Source organism: Pristiophorus japonicus, chromosome 6 (genome assembly GCF_044704955.1).
Source record: "Pristiophorus japonicus isolate sPriJap1 chromosome 6, sPriJap1.hap1, whole genome shotgun sequence".
Lineage (NCBI taxonomy): Eukaryota > Metazoa > Chordata > Chondrichthyes > Pristiophoridae > Pristiophorus > Pristiophorus japonicus.
In genome coordinates, this window is record NC_091982.1 from 173,250,938 (window position 1) to 173,263,282 (window position 12,345).

Sequence of the window (12,345 nt, forward strand, 5' to 3'; positions counted from 1 at the left end):
TTCGGGAGGGCCGGGAGCTTGGCGGGGGCAGGGAGGGGGCGGGGGGGGCACAAGTTAAAGGGAAGGTTGCCGAGGTAAGTAGAGAAATTTCGAAAACAGTATTTTTCAATTTTCTTCAATTCTCCCGGGCCGTGATCGATCAGACCGGCACTCTGCTGGAGTGTGTGGGGCTGATCAGGCTGGATTGCAGCTGCTGTCGGGGACCAGCTCACTGATCCCAATGCAGAACCTGCAGCGATGGCCCTTCCCTTTAAGGGAGGGAAGGAGCCTCGGAACCTGGCAATGCTGCACGGGACATTGTGCAGCGCGGCCCAACCACCACCCCGCCTGTGTCCTGCAGCGCTCCAGGAGGAAGCTGGAAATCACTAGCACCTGCCGCTAATTTCCCCAAATGGGGCGATACTGAATTTCTCCCCCTAAAAATCTGAAAGCTCACCCCGCCCCACCTCCAACCCGCCTACTTCCAGGTTATACGGAGGCAGAACAAGGGGCGGGCAGCAAACACGCTCCATGGCGGCAGGTTGTCAATTTAAATATTTTAATGAAGCTGGGAGCCTCTGATTTATACTGCAGGTTTTATAGTGGGCAGGAGTGCTTCACCCCAGACCCTCCTCATCAGACCACCCCCCAATACAACGGCCCCTGGGATTGCCCCCCCCCCCCCCACCCGTCCCCGCAATCAGATCCCCCCAACAATCAGATTCCCAGGGTCGGGGATCGGACCCCACCTCAGGATCGGACACCCCCCAAGGTCGGGAATCGGACCCAGCTCAGGATTGCACTATCCCCTGTCATGTATTCAACCAGCATTGTAACCCATGTATAAACTGACCTAAGTTGTACACCGTGAGAATACTGACCACTAGGTGGGAGACACTCCTAACCTGGACCTTCAGGTATAAAAGGGGTAGCTCCACCCACCTTCATAACTTGAGTGCTAAGGAATAAAGGACAGGACACAGACTGACCTCTCAAGCATGGGCCTCGTGTGCATTTATACTGTGTAGTAAGGACGTATCAATGGCGACAAGAAACTGGGATTTAAACCACACGAGCATGGCCACTAGCAGAACAGACGAGAGGTACTGTGTTAAGGAATGGTTGGGACAGAGATTCAACATTGTTAAAGCAGCACACAGTTCTCCAGGCAGACAAGGGCAGTCAGGCATGCCCCAACATGTAGTCGAACCCAGAGGGGGAGTTCAACAGAGACAATGGCAAGCTGAACAGCGATTCACGCCATTGCAAGGGACAATGCGGCCAGTAATGGGGCCATCAACACCTGTTAATGGTGCACTCAAGGACAATAACAGAGGCAGTCAGGGACGATCGACTGGCAAGGGACCTTTTGTTTCAAACCGCAACTCATGCTGGAGGCGTGGAGGCAGACATTCAGCCGGAGTTTGCAGAGATGAGCAAAATACCTGCAGAAATTGCAGAAATGGACACTGGGGGAAATCGCTGGAAGCTGAAGTTCAGCGAGTTCATGTGGAGCACGTATACAGTTCATACACCAGGACGCCACCGATAATGATGAAAGTGCTCCTCAATGGCATCCCAGTATCAATGGAGTTAGACATGGGTGCCAGCCAGTCCCTGATGGGTATCAAACAGTTCGAAAAGTTGTGGGCATCCAAGGCCAGGAGGCCAAAATTATCGCTAATTGACGCACAGCTACGGACTTACACAAAGCAGATCATTCCGGTGCTAGGCAGCGCCACGGTAGTCGTGACCCACAAAGATTCGGAGAACAGGTTGCCACTCTGGATTGTCCCAGGGGACGGTCCCGCACTACTGGGGAGGAGTTGGCTTGCTGTCATGAACTGGAAATGGGGCGATGTCAATGCAATTTCTTCTGTGGAGCGAGTATCATGCTCACAGGTCCTGGACAAATTTGACTCATTATTTCAACCCTGCATTGGTACTTTCATGGGGGCCAAGATAGTGATTCACATAAACCCGGATGCCAGACCAGTACACCACAAGGCCAGAGCGGTGCCGTACGTGATGTGGGAAAAGATAGAAGGTGAATTGGACCGCCTGTTGAGGGAAGGCATCATCTCGCCAGTCGAATTCAGTGACTGGGCGAGCCCGATTGTGCCGGTGCTCAAGGCGGATGGGTCGGTCAGGATATGTGGCAATTACAAGGCCACCATCAATCGGGTGTCACTCCAAGACCAGTACTCGTTACCGAGAGCGGAGGATCTCTTTGCGACGCTATCCGGTGGCAAACTTTTTTCAAAATTGGACCTGACCTCAGCTTCCATGACCCAGGAGCTGGCAAGTGAGTCGAAGAAGCTGACCACCATCACGACACACAAGGGGTTGTTTGAGTACAACAGATGTCCGTTCGGGATTCGCTCGGCCTCCGCGATCTTCCAACGAAATATGGAAAGCCTCCTCAAGTCGATTCCAGGGACGGTGGTTTTTCAGGACGACATCCTCATTACGGGTTACGATACTGAAGAACACCTCCACAATCTGGAGGAGGTGCTACGCAGACTGGACCGGGTAGGTCTGCGACTGAAAAAGGCGAAGTGCGTCTTCCTAGCTCCAGAGGTAGAATTCCTGGGGATGAGGGTAGCAGCAGACGGTATCAGCCCTACTGCATCCAAGACGGAAGCGATCCAGAGAGCACCCAGACCCCGTAACATGACGGAGCTGCGTTCGTTCCTGGGGCTCCTGAACTATTTTGGTAACTTTCTTCCCAAATTGAGCACGCTGCTAGAGCTGCTACACGTGCTCCTACGCAAAGGTCGCGAATGGGTCTGGGGGGACAACTAGGAAAGGGCTTTTAATAGAGCACGCAATTTGTTATGTTCCAACAATCTGTTAACGCTATATGACCCATGTAAGAAACTTATGTTAACGTGCGATGCGTCGTCCTATGGTGTCGGGTGTGTGTTGCAGCATGTCAATGCCAAGGGTCAGTTACAGCCGGTAGCTTATGCCTCCAGGAGTCTGTCCCAGGCAGAAAGGGGCTACGGGATGGTAGAAAAGGAGGCACTCGCATGTGTATATGCAGTAAAGAAAATGCACCAGTACCTGTTTGGCAGGAAATTTGAGCTGGAGACAGATCACAAACCCCTAACGTCCCTTTTGGCCGACAACAAGGCCATAAATGCAAACGCATCGGCCCGCATACAGAAGTGGGCACTCACGTTAGCCGCTTATGACTACACAATTCGGCACAGACCGGGCACCAAAAACTGTGCCGATGCACTCAGCAGGCTCCCACTAGCCACCACTGAGGGGGCTACCGAGCATGGTGCTGAGATGGTGATGGCTGTTGAAGCTTTCGGAAGCGAAGGCTCACCCGTGACAACCCGTCAGATTAAAGTCTGGACAAATAGAGACCCGCTATTGTCTCTCGTTAAGAAATGTGTCCTGAATGGGAATGGGCAGCCATGTACAGGGCATGCCCTGAGAAATTTAAACCATTTCACAGGCGCAAGGATGAACTCTCGATTCAGGCTGATTGCCTACTGTGGGGAAACCGTGTAGTCATGCCCCAGATGGGCAGAGAGGTATTCATCAGAGAACTCCACAATGGACACCCGGGCATTGTCACGATGAAGGCAATTGCCAGGTCACACGTTTGGTGGCCAGGGATAGACGCAGATCTGGAACTTTGTGTTCGCAGGTGCAACACGTGTGCCCAGCTGGGCCATGCGCCCAGGGAAGCCTCCCTGGCCATGGCCTGCCAAGCCTTGGTCACGCATCCATGTGGACTACGCAGGTCCTTTCATGGGGAAAATGTTTTTGGTTGTAGTAGACGCCTACTCCAAATGGATCGAGTGTGACATTTTAAATTCAAGCACATCCTCTGCCACGATAGAAAGTCTACGGGCAATGTTCGCCGCCCACGGTCTACCGGACATCTTGGTCAGCGACAATGGCCCGTGCTTCACAAGCACTGAATTCCAGGACTTCATGGCAGGCAATAGAATTAACCATGTTAGAACGGCACTGTTCAAGCCGGCCTTAAACGGTCAGGCAGAACGAGCAGTGCAGATAATCAAACAGGGGATGCTCAGATTCCAAGGGGGTTCCCTACAAACCCGCTTATCATGCCTCCTGTTGACCTATAGATCCCGACCACACTCGCTCACAGGGGTTCCACCCGCAGAGCTACTAATGAAAAGGACGCTCAAAACCCGATTATCCCTTATACACGCCACCATGAAAGAAATTGTCGAGAGCAGGCGCCAGTCACAATATCACTACCATGACAGGAATGCGAGGGCGCGATGTATTGATGTAAATGATCCTGTTTTTGTCCTCAACTACGCAGCAGGGCCCAAATGGCTCGCAGGCACTGTGGTTGCCAAAGAGGGAAATAGGATTCTGGTAGTTAAACTTACCAATGGACAAATCTGCCGCAAACATGTGGATCAAACAAAAAGGAGGTTCAGCAACCCCATAGAAGAAGCAGAGGAAGAACACGATATAGAGTTCACTCCACCACAGGTGACCGAACACCGGAACCAAAGGGAGGAGAGCCCAGTCACTGTGTGCAGTCCGGACAGGCCTGAGGCACTGCAAACAGCAGACACTCAGGCCAGTGCCCAACAACCGGAGCCCCAACTCAGGCGCTCTACAAGGGAGCGTAAACCACCAAAGAGACTCGACCTGTGATCCCAATAAGACTTTGGGGGGGGTGGTGATGTCATGTATTCAACCAGCATTGTAACCCATGTATAAACTGACTTAAGTTGTACACCGTGAGAACACTGACCACTAGGTGGGAGACACTCCTAACCTGGACCTTCAGGTATAAAAGGGGAAGCTCTACCCACCTTCATCACTTGAGTGCTAAGGAATAAAGGACAGGTCACAGACTGACCTTCTCTCAAGCATGGGCCTCGTGTGCATTTATACTGTGTAGTAAGGACGTATCACCCCCATTCCTCCCCCCACTGCCCCAACCGGGTTGGCGATCTGGCACCCCCCTGGGATTGGGTACCACCGCGCCCCCCCCCCCCGCTACGAGATTTGGGATGGGAATTAAAACGTCACACCATTTGTGGATACCCAGACTTCTGGCTTTACCATTCAAAACTCCACCCGTACCCACGTAACCTGCCCCTGTTAATAGCCATACCATGGTTTCATATGCGTAACAGTTAGGGAATTCTTGAAAATCAAAACCACTGCATCCACTATCTCTGCAGCAGCCTCTTTGAAAATCCTTGGATGTCGGCCATCAGGTCAGGGGATTTGTCCGTTTTTTGTCCCATTAACCATGGACCGAAAGCCACTGAGGGCAGCGAGCACAGGGGGGGTGATGAGTGAACGGGACTTGATGTGATTTAGGATACGAGCAGCAGAGCTTTGGATGAGCTCAGGTTTATGTAGGGTGTAAGATGGGAGGCTAGACAGGAGAGCATTGGCATTGTCAGTCTAGAGGTAACAACGGTATGGATGATGGTTTCAGCAGCAGATGACCTAAGGCAGGGGCGGAGGCGGGCAATGTTATGGAGATGGAAGAAGGCGGTCTTGGTGATGGGGTGGATGTTTGGTCAGAAGCTCATCTCAGGGTCCTACATGACACCAAGATTGCAAATGGTCTGGTTCAGCCTCAGACAGTTGCCAGGGAGAGGGATGGAGTCGTTGGCCAGGGAACGCAGTTTGTGGCGGGGACTGACAACAATGGCTTCGGTCTTCCCAAATATTTAGTTGAAGGAAATTTCTGCTCATCCAGCCATGAGGTGCAAGATGTCCTCTTGTAGATGTCCGACACTGTTCATCTATTGGGCCTCTTAGGAATTTTCTACACTTTGTATGGAATCTTTTTAATGTTATGAGAGAAGTGACACACTTGCTGTCTCTCTCAGCATGAACAAGTCGTTGCTTGGGGAATCAAAATTCTGCGTATCCATCCCAACACACATGCACAGACCCTTGTTGATGCTGAGTTCAGTGCGACTGCCATGAGGTTCAGTCAGCAGATTAGTTCAGGTGTTCACGGCATCCATTTCAATAGCTCACACTGGGTGTAATTCTGACTTTGGGCAATCGTATAAAACAGGCACTCTCGCATCAGCCGCCCATTATAAATCGCTCTCGATTTTCGTTACTGTTGTGTATGCATGCCTGTTTACTGTGTGATGTCTGTAACACTGTTATGTAACACTGAATGTACCCTTATACTGTACACACCTTACCTGTACACCAGAGGGTGCTGCTGCTGGAGACCTGAGGGTTACCTGCACACTGTAGGTAACCCAGTATAAAAAGGAACTCACAGCTTGTTGTCCTCACTCAGGAGCTGCAAATAAAGGACTACAGGTCTACACAGTTTAAGTATCGTACCCTGCCTCGTGGAGTCATTACTAAAGGTGCCTACATACACTACAGTTACAACTGGGGGAGATATTGTGCAGCCGATTGATCCGATATTACCCGTTTTACACTATCGCTCCCTGTTGGATATTAGAAAATGGCCCTTGGGAGCGTCAATATTGGGAGAGTCTCCATAGGACTCTATCAATAATTGCCGACCCACCCCCCACCCCAGAGAGAAAAAATTTACTGAAGTGAAATCAACAATTCTAGAATTTACGCTTTTGGAAAGATTATAAATAATGACCAAATAATCTGTTTTAGTGATGTTGATCGAGAGATAAATATTGGCCAGGACACTTGGGAGAACTTCCCTGCTCTTTTTCGAAATAGCGCCATAGGATTTTTACATCCACCTGAGACAGCAGACGGGGCCTCAGTTTAATGTCTCATGCCAAAGACGGCACCTCCGACAGTGCAGCACTCCCTCAGCACTGCACTGGAGTGTCAGCCTAGGTCTTTGTGCTCAAGTCTCTGGAATGGGACTTGAACCTATAAAAGGCACAGTTGTTATTTTATTGTGTTGTGGAATAGTTCTAATGTGGTAAAGCACTTCATAATTTATTAATAAAATTTGGGTGGAGCATTTTAAGGAAGCTGTTTACAGTCATGTCCCATAGAGATTGCTCAATGCTGCAGTTCCATCAAACTGCCTGAAACTAAAAGTGAAACTGAATCCAACTTGTTTACAATAGACTTTGAGAACTACGGAGGAGAGACAGCAGCTTGCAAAGTCCCCGAGACGGTGCAATGGGGAAAATCTATCAAGTGATTGTAGTGGGGTTGAAAGGGGAAAAAATGGCTGTTGATATTTCTCACTCAGAGACAGAATTCAATGAGATGACGATCCTGAAGTTCAAGGAGAAACTACTGAAGAAACTGCCAGGACAAGCAGGAGGTGGGTAACAAGTGCCATATGGCTAAGGAGTGGCTTTCTGAAATTAATCTGATGAAAATTGGGTGGGCAATCCGCTCCGGCAGGTGAAGGAAGTTGAAAATTGCCCCCCCCCAGATGTTCTGTACACCTAATGGGAAAATGACTGCGTGCATCACAGCAGAGCTGTATTATGCTGATAGGATTTATAGGGTTCAACCCTAACTTTGGAATTCAGCTTTCCAGAGCTGATGCTGGATCTAAATGTATTTAATCCTAAAATCTGAAGACTTACTAATGATGGTATTTAGGATGCGCTTGTGGTTTTGTTTCGTTTTTTTTCTCAGTTTCTCTCTTTTTTTCTGTATTAGCCACCATAGACGATCTGCGCCTACTTTTTGCCAAAAATGAATTGGAAGATGGAAGCAAATTCTCTGGTTACCAGATCAAAAATAAATCCACAATCCTGATGGTGCTACGTCTGCCTGGAGGAGGAATGGAATAGTGAGAGGACTTGGAGAGCTAAACTCACCCCTGGAGAAATCCCGTCTAATCGAGTTTTGATGATCCCCATCTAGCTATGTTATTATAGAGCAATGCAAACATTACCGTGGCCTTAACATCCATTCAAGTTATTGGTTTAAAATAGCTTTAGTAGTAAATATGTGGAGGTTAAGCACTTGTACTAATAAATCTGTCTTCACTGTATACATTTTACTGAATACTAAACATGCAGAAGAGCTTATTCTTTTGGTCTGCTATCTTATTTGATTTCTTGGTTAAGTTTATACCAAATTGTTTCAGAATGTGTAGTTATATAATTACTCAAAAATTATTGGTGTTTTTCCAGTGCTTGTTTAGTAGATGAAAACAAATGTGCATTTTTCTAACTTTTACTGATTAAAGCAAATATTAAATTACATTTTTCATAATATGTTCCTGGACAATAACCTTATTTTCCCATATCATTACTAAAATATTATATTTAAAAAATCATAAAATCATGTGGGATACTTACACGGTTGCTTCCCAATAGGACCATGTGGAGTTATGATTAATATTCGCAATAACTTGGTTGTGCAGGAGCAGGTGAAATAAATGGATTTAGAGATTGAGTATTATGACTGTAATCATTAAAGCATCAGGCATTTGTCAGTAATTTCCTGCAGTTTCCAATCAGGCAGTAGCACAACATTAGTTGATAAGCAGCAGCTTAATTTACTGACAGCAACAGGTTAAGACACACAAAAAATGCACAGCCTAAATAGACACAGCACATCACTTCAATAAGCAGGAATTGTGTTTCATGAACCATAACAGACACCAGGTAGATTCACCGATTGAAATTCACTATTGGATTTTTGGCTTTGGTGTTTTTGGAGTGATAATGGCAGCGGGGGCCGGGGGCGGGAAAGTTAGCGCCCAGGAATAATTTGCGCCTCAGTAGGTAAATTTGGGCACCTTGGCCCTGAGTCGGGATCGCATTGCTAAGGGAGGCGTTGTACACCTCTCTTAGGGTGTTAGGATGGGAAACTCCCGAGCTAAAGAGCCGGGCCGGGAGTGCTCCAAGAGATGCCTGGTGGGGGTGAAAAAAAAACTAAAACAAATATCACAAAAACATTCCCAAAACATTGTCCATGCCACCACAACACAAATCGCAAAAAAAATTAAAAGAAGAAACAGTCATACTTACCTCTTGAGTACATTACTTATCTCTTCGCTGACAGGATTGTTGGACCACCCTGATAACCCAGGCGGTCAGTGCAAGGTGGGCTTTGCAGCGTACAGTTCGGGCAAGAATCAAAACCCAAGCTGGTGTCGCAACCAGGGGCGTTTCACACCAGGCCCAGCTTTTCCGGGTGGTGCTGCTAAACCGGACCTGAGGATCGCTGCGGGGAGCTGGAGGCTGACTGACCGGTCAAAACAACTCATCGTTGCCATTGGCGCCGCTCTGCGGCAAACAAACAGAGCAGAGAAGATCCAAAAATCCATCCCAAAATAATTTATAAAAGACCCGTAGGAACATAGGAACAGCAGAGCAGGAGTAGGCTGTTTAACCCCTCAAGCCTGTTCCGCCATTTAATGAGACATGGCTGATCTGTGACCTAACTGCATATATCCGCCTTTGCCTCATATCCCTTAATACCTTTGGTTAACAAAAATCTATCAATTTCAGATTTAAAATTAACAATTGATCTAGCATTAATTACCGTATGCGGAAGAGAATTCCAAACTTCTACCACCCTTTGCACGTAGAAATGTTTCCTAACTTCAATCCTGAAAGGTCTGGCTCTAATTTTTAGACTATGCCCCCTAGTCCTAGACTCCCCAACCAGCGGAAATAGTTTCTCTCCATCTACACTATCTGTTCCCGTTAATATTTTGAAAACTTTGATCAAATTCTAGGGAATGCAAACCTAGTTTGTGTAATCTTTCCTCGTAACTTAACCCCTGAAGTCCGGGTATCATTCTGGTAAAAATACGCTGCATTCCCTTCAAGGCCAATATATCCTTCCCAAGGTGTGGTGCCCAGAACTGCTCACAGTACTCCAGGAGAGGTCTAACCAGGGCTTTGAATAGCTGTAGCATAACCTCTACCCCTTGTACTTTAGTCCTCTAGCTAAAGGCCAGCATTCCATTAGCCATTTTGATTATTTTCTGTACCTGTTCATGACATTTTAATGATCTATGTATCTGGACCCCCAAGTCGTCACTGTTTTTAGCTTTTCACCATTTAGAAAGTACCCTGTTCTATCCTTTTGAGATTCAAAGTAGATGAACTCACATTTGCCTACATTGCCTACATTTACCACAGCTTTGCCCATTCACTTAATCTATTAATATCTTTTTGTAGTTTTATTCTTTCATCTACACTGCCTGCAATGCCGCCTATCTTTGTGTCATCGGCATTTTTGGATATGTGGCTTTCTATCCCATTATCCAAGTCATTGATAAATACAGTGAATAATTGAGGCATTAACCTAGATCCCTGTGGGACATCACTCGTCATACCCTGCCAATTAGATACCTGCCCATTATCCCTACTCTCTGGGGCTGAAATTGCCCTCCACCTGAAACGGGGCGCACCTACCGAGTTTTTGCGTGCATTACCACCAAAATGGATGAATGGTTAACCCTTGCCACTGGACCAAAACCTAGCTTTGTCAAGCCTGTGTGGTGACTGGTGTGCAACGGGCACCACACGTTAAAAAAATCCACGCACAGGCATCTTCCACCCTTCAATATGCAGTTCGGGACCTGGAATATTAGGTCTTTCATTGAAACACCTGTGAACTCATTGAACACAATCCTTTTTGGTGTGGAAGCAAGTCATCCTCGATTCGAGGGACCGCCTAAGAAGAAGAAGAAGAAGAAAAAGGATGGGGCGGACATTAGAACGAAATTTTGGACTTAGAGCCAAAAAAAAGCGGGGCGGTGTTAGTGGTAGGAACGGGCTCTTTGCAGCAGTGTGGGGGCGGCCTGACCGCTTCGGCCGAGAAATACAGCTGATTGCCATTGAATGATGACGATGCACCTGCTCCCTGGCCTTCTTAAAGGAGGGCCAGCCACCTGTTGAACTTGAAACAGTCATCCAAGCTGTGGAGCAAAGGAGATGCGTACTGTATCTGAACACAGGAATGCATGGAGAGAGGTAACTGTGGAGGTGTCAGGGACCTCAGTTCATGACCGCACCGCCACCCAATGCCGCAAAAGGTTTATTGACATCATTCGAATAGTGAAAGTGAGAGCATGTTCCCCCAACTCCTGACCTTGCATCTCTGAGCCTCTCCTTCACCTCTTATTTCCCACCTTCACTATATAGTCACTCATCATCATCATAGGCAGTCCCTCGAAGCGAGGATGACTTGCTTCCACGCCAAAAAGGGATGAGTTCACAGGTGTTTCAATGAAGGGCCTAATATTCCAGATCCTGAACTGCATATTGAAGGGTGGAAGATGCCTGTGCTTGGATTTTTTTAACGTGTGGTGGCCGTTGCACACTAGCCACCACATGGGCTTGACAGAGCTAGGTCTTGGTCAAGTGGCAAGGATTACCCAAGACTAACTGGAGACCAACTCTGCTGCACAGGCTGAGCGTGCACACATATCGCAGTGTGGGCCGGCCCGTGCTGCCCCTGGGCCCTCGCCTCTTCTGGGCCCCGGTCACTTCTCTCTCTATGGACTCTTGCCACTCCTTCGCCCTTTCTGTGGTGCCTGCCCACACTGCAATTAGCGACCTGGTTTCACAGCCGTCATCCTCCTGCAGTAGCACGTGCTGCTCCCTGCAGCGGTATGCCACCGCACGCTGCTCCCTCCAATGGCCCCGGCCCGCCAATGGTCCTGCACCACTGAAGCACCATTTGATTGCTGAGGCAGGTATATCTATGTGTGCATACTCGAAATGGAGGGTCCCTTTCATGTGAGAGTTACACCTGCATGTAATGGACCCACACTTGCACTAATTGCCAAGGCCTCATGACAGTGGTACCCAGTAACCTTTCTTTGCTTTGCAGGCCGAGGTCTCTCATCATCGTTTGGAGCAACAGAGGACTGGTGGGGGTGAGACCGATATCCAACAGCTGAATGAAATGGAAGAGAGGGTGCATCGGCTAATGGGTCCACATATTGCCTTCCCCGTGGCCGCAGGCAGTGTGGATCCCACTGGGGGCAGCATCGGTAAATGAAGGCCTTTCTTTAATGCCATCTGTCCCTGAATGTCCAAACGCCTACCAGGCAATTGGTGATGAATGTGTACAAGTTGCTTGCTGCAATGCCCTAACTCACGGAATCCTTGTGCTACTTATGATTGCAGATGATATCCCGAGTGTGAGCCAGAGTCAGGCCGAGAGCCTTGAGCCAAGTGCAGAGATTGGTGGCATGTCCGATGAGGGTGAGGAAGAGGGGGACACTGCTGCCAGCACCACATCACTGCTTCCTACACTCACATGTACCAGATCAGATACTGGGAGTACGCGTTCACTGCAGTTAGATTTAGGAGAGGGGTCTGCACTGGGTGATGCACTGGGGCCTAGCGGGCTGCAGCATGGTGAAGGGCAAAGTCAACCTCTCTCCGGGGGGCGAGGTCGCACACGAGTTTCGCTGGAGAGGACTCAGATGAGTCCATC

At 48.5% G+C, this 12,345-nt stretch overlaps 1 protein-coding gene across 1 annotated transcript; it reads left to right on the forward strand.

The window, feature by feature from the left end:
- The first annotated feature begins 6,995 nt into the window (after positions 1-6,995).
- LOC139265867 (uncharacterized) lies at positions 6,996-8,334 on the forward strand. Its single transcript, XM_070883383.1, has 2 exons — positions 6,996-7,243; positions 7,591-8,334. Exons 1-2 carry the CDS (start codon positions 7,096-7,098, stop codon positions 7,722-7,724), a joined length of 282 nt encoding a protein of 93 aa, XP_070739484.1. The 5' UTR covers positions 6,996-7,095; the 3' UTR covers positions 7,725-8,334.
- Positions 8,335-12,345: the final 4,011 nt, after the last annotated feature.